The sequence below is a fragment of the Theropithecus gelada genome, unplaced genomic scaffold (assembly GCF_003255815.1).
Source record: "Theropithecus gelada isolate Dixy unplaced genomic scaffold, Tgel_1.0 HiC_scaffold_1782, whole genome shotgun sequence".
NCBI lineage: Eukaryota > Metazoa > Chordata > Mammalia > Primates > Cercopithecidae > Theropithecus > Theropithecus gelada.
The window spans coordinates 1-6637 of record NW_020258208.1 but is presented as its reverse complement, the minus strand read 5'-3'; the positions used below and the strand labels follow the sequence as shown (position 1 = coordinate 6637).

The following is a 6637-nucleotide window of genomic DNA, read 5'->3' as shown; positions in this document are numbered from 1 at the left end:
AAAAAAAAAAAAAAAAAAAAAAAACAGAACCCAAAGAGCATTTTTTTTTTTTTTTTTTGAGACGTAGTCTCGCTCTGTCATCCAGGCTGGAGTGCGGTGGTGCAATCTCAACTCACCGCAGCCTCCACCTCCTGGTTCTAGTGATTCTCTTGCCTCAGTCTCCTGAGTAGCTGGGATTACAGGTGCACACCACTGCGCCCAGCTAATTTTTGCATTTTTTTTTTTAGTAAAGATGGAGTCTTACCATGTTGGTCAGGCTGGTCTCAAACTCCTGGCCTCAGGTGGTCCGTCTGCCTCAGCCTCCCAAAGTGCTGGGATTATAGGTGTGAGCCACCGCACCTGGCTTATTATTATTATTTTTTTTGCTGTTGGCAGCTACTCCTATTTTCAGATGTGCTTCTATCTCGTGCCATTGCCACAGTCACCCAGCCATCTGGAGTACCCGCATGGCTCTGGCATGCTGCGGGAGCACCGGGCCCAGCCTCCAGGCACCTAAATAAACTCTGCGTATCTCCTTTTGCTCTGGTATTTAAGTCAGACTGGCCATGTCTTCATCTGTAGGCTCTTTCCTCTTTTCAGGCCCTGGGGCAGTGTCCTGGGTTGGATCTGGGAGCCGCCCTATCAGGCAGAGCTTCTCAGGTGATGGCCCCAGTGGCCTCATCCGGTAGCTCTGTGTTTGGCTGCCTTGTGTCTGGCCATGTGGCCCTGCCGTGGTGGAAAGACTGTTCCTACCAGGAGCCAGGACTCCAGGAAGGACACCCCTGGGTGCAACAGCACTGTGGGCCCTGGAGGTGGGGCCAGGAGTGGTCAGTGGCAGAGCTTAGCAATAGCCTTGGCTATGCCTACAAAGCACAGAGAAAGAGGAGAGAAAGGGCTGGGTGCAGTGGCTCATGCCTGTAATCCCAGCACTTTGGGAGGCCGAGGTGGGAGGATCGCTTGAGGCCAGGAGTTCAAGACCAGCCTGGACAGCATAGCAAGACCCCATCTCTAGAAAAAAATAAAATAAAAATTCGCCAGGTATGGTGGCACATGCCTGTAGTCCCAGCCACTCAGGAGGCTGAGGCAGGAGGATGGCTTGAGTTCAGGAGTTCAAGGCTGCAGTGAGCTGTGATTGCACCACTGCACTCCAGTCTGGGCAGCAGAGCAAGATATTCTCTAAAAAATTAAAAAGAAAAGAAAAAGAAAGGAGTAGAGAACAGCAGAAGAAGAGAGCCAGGGGAGGGGGAGGAGGGAGTCGCTGAGGGAGCATGAAGAGAAGACCACTATGTCCTTGAATTCACATGGTCACGTTGGCTCTGGCTAGAATGCCAGGCACGTGTAAATGCCCTCACCATGCCCAGATAGAGGCCAACATGGCGGGGAGACCCCTGGGGAGGCAGTGGGGTAGTTATATCTTTTGAGATTCAGCTAAACCTGTAAGCTTTCATTGATTGTTTTGAAAACAAAGATCTGGCCAGGCGTGGTGGCTCAAGTCTGTAATCCTAGCAGTTTGGGAGGCCGAGATGGGAGGATTGCTTGAGACGAGGAGTTTGAGACCAGCTTGAGCAACATAGTGAGACTCTGTCTCTACAAAAAAATTTTTTAATTAGCTGGGTATGGTGGGGCATGCCTGTTGTCCCAGCTACTCAGGAGGCTGAGGCAGGAGGATCACTTGAGCCCAGGAGTTCGAGGCCGCAACGAGCTGTAATTGAACCACTGCACTCCAGCCTGGGTGACTGAGCAAAACCCTGTCTCTACTTTTTAAATTCTTTTTTTTGAGACAGGGTCTCTGCTCACTGCAACCTCCATCTCCCGGGTTCAAGCCATTATCCTGCCTCAGCCACCTGAGTAGCTGGGACTACAGGCACACACCACCATGCCTGGCTAGTTTTTATATTTTTAGTGGAGATGAGGTTTCACCATGTTGACCAGCCTGGTCTTGAACTCCTGGCCTCAAGTGATCTATTTTTAAATTCTTTCAAAAACAAAAAAGAGGCCAGGCATGGTGGTTCATGCCTGTAATCCCAACACTTCAGGAGGCAGAGGCAGGCGGATCACCTGAAGTCAGGAGTTCGAGACCAGCCTGTCCAACATGGTGAAATCATGTCTCTATTAAAAATACAAAAATTAGCCAGGCGTGGTGGCGTGCACCTGTAGTCCCAGCTACTGGGGAGGCTGAGGCAGGAGAAAACCTGGGAGGTGGAGGTTGCAGTGAGCCAAGATACCAAGATTGTGCCATTGCACTCCAGCCTGGGCAACAGAGTGAGACTCCGTCTCAAAAAAATAAACAAAAAAACAAAGAATAAATAGTTGCATAGGCGCAGTGGCTCACGCCTGTAATCCCAGCACTTTGGGAGGCTGAGGCGGGCAGATCACGAGGTCAGGAGTTCGAGAACAGCCTGGCCAACATGACAAAACCTGTCTTTACTAAAAATACAAAAACTAGCTGGGTGTGCTGGCAGGCGGCTGTAATCCCCGCTTCTCGGGAGACTGAGGCAGGAGACTTGCTTGAACCCAGGAGGTGGAGGTTGCAGTGAGCCGAGATCACGCCACTGCACTCCAGCCTGGGTGACAGAGTGATACTCCATCTCAAAAAAAAAAAAAAAAGAATAAATAGTCACAGTAGAAGTCTCCCAGGTTTCACTTGACTCTGATGTCCCCTGAGCTGGGAGCCTGAACGCTGACCCTCGTCCTCCTGCCACAGGTTACCTCCAGCTGCTGCCATGCCCAACTCAGTGCTGTGGGCGGTGGACCTCTTCGGGAGAGTGTACACGCTGTCCACAGCCGGCCAGTACTGGGAGCTGTGCAAGGACTCCCAGCTAGAGTTCAAGCGCGTCAGCGCCACCACGCAGTGCTGCTGGGGCATTGCCTGTGACAACCAGGTCTACGTGTATGTGTGTGCCAGCGATGTCCCCATCCGCCGCCGAGAGGAGGCCTATGAGAATCAGGTAGCGATCCTCATGGTTGGAGTTGCCAAGTGGGTCGGTTTGCTGGGTTATTGGTTAAAATGATGAACCACAGAAGGGAAATAGGGGCCCCAGATTCCCCACCAGTTCCTGCCTTCATTTCCTTCCTTGTACTTAAAAATCTGAGTTGCTGCCAGGCATGGTGGCTCACGCCAGTAATCCCAGCACTTTGGGAGGCTGTGGTGGGCAGATCACTTGAGCTCAGGAGTTTGAGACCAGCCTGGGCATCATGGCGAAACACTGTCTCTACAAAAAATATACAAGAATTAGCAGGGTGTGGTGGTGCGCACCTTTAGTCCCAGCTACTCAGGAGGCTGAGGCAGGAGGATCACTTGAGCCAGGGAGGTCAAGGCTGCAGTGAGCCATAATCGTGCCCTGCACCCCAGCCTGGGCAACAGAGCAAGACCCTGTCCCCCTGCACCCCCCCAAAAAAATTCCAAGTTGCATAGTATGCAGGGTCTTTGAGGCCGAAGCCACTATTGTGTCCTCACCAAAGCAGGCCGGCCAGGTCCCCAAGAGGGCAGGCTCCAGTGGTTCCGGGAGCCCAGGACAACGTGTGCCCTCCACTGCCTGTCCTGCTTAGAGCGCCGTGGCTGGCAGGAGGATTCTTTGCCCCTTGGGGCCGCGCTGATGTACTTGCTGGCTCGTGATAAAGTGGCGTGGGGGTCCTCAGTCGCTGGGGAACAGGCCCTCTGCCCACTTCCTATTCTGGAGATCAATGAGGGGGCCAGCTGGGCAGGGTCAGCTGGCCCTGGAGATGCCCGGCCCGCCTGGGTTCCCACCCAGCAGGCTTGGGTCCAAGGCCACCTCTGTGTCCCCGGCCCTCAGCGCTGGAATCCCGTGGGTGGCTTCTGTGAAAAACTCCTACTGAGTGACCGCTGGGCGTGGAGTGACGTGAGTGGGCTCCAGCACCGGCCGCTGGATGGGGTGGCGCTGCCCTCGCCGCACTGGGAGTGGGAGTCTGACTGGTACGTGGATGAAAATTTTGGAGGCGAACCCACCGAGAAAGGGGTAGGTGAACTCGGGACCCTCCATGACTGCCCTGTGGGGAGGGGGTGCCTAGGGCTCCGCCTGTCCCTGCTTCTGTCCCCTACACCCTGTGGTGCCTGAGCTCGGGCTTCAGGCCACGCCCTCCCTCCCAACCTTCCCCAGCTCTTCATATACCTTCCCTGCAGACCCTGAGAGCCCTTTCCTTGGTGTTTCAGGGGTGGACGTACGCCATCGACTTTCCCGCCACCTACACGAGAGACAAGAAGTGGAATTCTTGTGTGCGGCGCCGAAAATGGATCCGGTACAGGAGATACAAGTCCCGGGACATCTGGGCCAAGGTCTCTGTTCCTGAATGTGACTTGGGGGCAGGACAGGGCCAGGACAGACCGTGACATGCAGCCTCCTCTCCACCTTCCCCACCCGTGTGCACCGGGGGACACCACGCCCACCTTCGGACCTGGCCTTTGAGCCGTTTCCTGTCCCGGGAACACCACAGCACTGCATGTCCCTTTGCTTGGGAGATGGTCATACAGGGAGCCAGGCCGGGCCCAGGACAGCACAAAACTTGCCCTGACCCTGGTCTCCAAGCTGCTGTGTCCCCGACCGAGCCTCCCTCTGGCACTTTGTCCTCCCCCTCAGCCAAGGGAGGCACTTCTGACTCTAGCGTTGCTCCATGAAGAATCTCCCAGCTTAGGGAGGACAGCCCTGGACCCGGGTCTTGGCGTGGCCTCCAATGAGTGGAGGCCTCCCTGGGATGTCCAGGGCTGTGAGGTGGGGCTGCCCCTGGGCCTGGGAGAAGCCAGGTGACCAGGGAGCTGGCCCTATTTTTTTTTCCTTTTTAAAGATAGGGTCTCGCTCTGTTGCCCAGACCGTGCTCTGTTGCACCCTGTTGAGTGCAGTGGTGCGGTCATAGCTCACTGTAGCCTCGAACTCCTGAGCTCAAGTAATCCTCCCACCTCAGCCTCCCTAGTAGCTGGGACTACAGGCATGCACCACCATGCCCTGTTAATTTTTAAATTTTTTGTAGAGGCTGGGTGCGGTGGCTCATGCCTGTAATACCAGCACTTGGGAGTTTGAGACCAGCCTGGCCAACATGGTGAAGCCCTGTCTCTACTAAAAATGCAAAAATTAGCCGGGCGTGGTGGCACGTGCTTGTAATCCCAACTACTCAGGATGACTAAAAATACAAAAATTAGCTGAGTGTGGTGGCAGGCACCTATAATCCCAGCTACTCGGGAGGCTGAGGCAGGAGAATCACTTGAATCCAGGAGGCAGAGGTTGCAGTGAGCCGAGATTGCGCCACTTCACTGCAGCCTGGGCAATAGAGTGAAACCCAGTCTCAAAAAAAAAAATAATAAATTTTTTGTAAAGATGGGGTCTCACTATGTTGCCCAGGCTGGCCTTGAGCTCCTGACCTCAAGCAATCCTCCTGCCATGGCCTCCCAAAGCACTAGGAGGGCCAATGACTTTTGAAGACTTACACTGGCAGGGCCATCTTCTGTCATCAGCCCCGTTCTTAGGGCTGGCAACCGAGTCACCGAGATCAGGTCACTGGAAAGCCCAGAGCCGAGACCCTGCAGCGCATCCGCCTTCCACACGGGGGCAGCGGTGACCACTCGGCTGACGGAGGACTGGGCAGGGGTCCTCACAGTCCTGATGCTGCCTTCCCTGTAAATTCAGGCAGCTGCAGGCTGGGCTGGAGAATGGACATCTGGATGGCAGGCAGGCGGGAGGTGGGTGCACGCCCAGGCGCTGACTGCTTCTGCTTCTCACCTCCTTGCTTCAGATCCCCTCGAAGGACGACCCCAAGGAGCTGCCCGACCCCTTCAACGACCTCTCTGTAGGGGGCTGGGAGATCACAGAGGAGCCTGTGGGCCGCCTGTCAGTGTGGGCTGTGTCTCTGCAGGGCAAGGTAAGGCCAACCCCTCTCGCTGCCCCAGTTCCCCACAACCCCACCTCCGTGGGTCCTGTCCTGTGCACCCCCTGGGTCTTGCTCCTCCCAGGAGCCCCGGCCCCCCGACCCCATGCCTGCTCCTGGCCTTTCTCTCCGAGACCCCAGCATGCTGATCAGTGCCCAGCCTCAGCTCAGGCACACCAAAGCGGCCTCCTTAAGACAGATTCTGAGCCCCCTGCCAGCTCCCTGCTGGTGTCTCCCAGTCTTCAGGAATAGTGTGGGGGTGGAAGTTGGGGTGACAGAAGNACCCCAGCATGCTGATCAGTGCCCAGCCTCAGCTCAGGCACACCAAAGCGGCCTCCTTAAGACAGATTCTGAGCCCCCTGCCAGCTCCCTGCTGGTGTCTCCCAGTCTTCAGGAATAGTGTGGGGGTGGAAGTTGGGGTGACAGAAGGTGTGCCAGTGGACAGATGGGTGGTATGTGGACAGATGGATGGATGGGTGGGTGTGTGGATGGATGGATAGGTGGGTGGGTGTGTGGATGGGTGGGTGTGTGTGTGGATGGATGGATGGGTGGGTGGGTGTGTGGATGGGTGGGTGGGTTTGTGTGTGGATGGATGGATGGGTGGGTGGGTGGATGGATGGATGGGTGGGTGGGTGGATGGATGGATGGGTGGGTGGGTGTGTGGATGGACAGACGGGTGGTTGGGTGTGTGCATGGATGGATGGGTAGGTGTGTGGATGGATGGGTGGGTGGGTTTGCGGATGGGTGGGTGGATGTGTGGATGGGTGGGTGTGTGTGTGTGTGT

The 6637-nt window shown here is 55.7% G+C and overlaps 1 protein-coding gene across 1 annotated transcript; it reads left to right on the top strand.

Moving 5' to 3' along the window:
• Positions 1-579: 579 nt before the first annotated feature.
• LOC112617449 (tectonin beta-propeller repeat-containing protein 1-like) lies at positions 580-5847 on the top strand (the record flags this gene model as incomplete). Its single annotated transcript, XM_025374224.1, has 5 exons — positions 580-639; positions 2684-2927; positions 3774-3956; positions 4151-4273; positions 5722-5847. Coding segments are annotated over 5 exons (736 nt in total), but the record flags the coding sequence as incomplete, so codon positions are not given.
• Between the last annotated feature and the right edge of the window lie 790 nt (positions 5848-6637).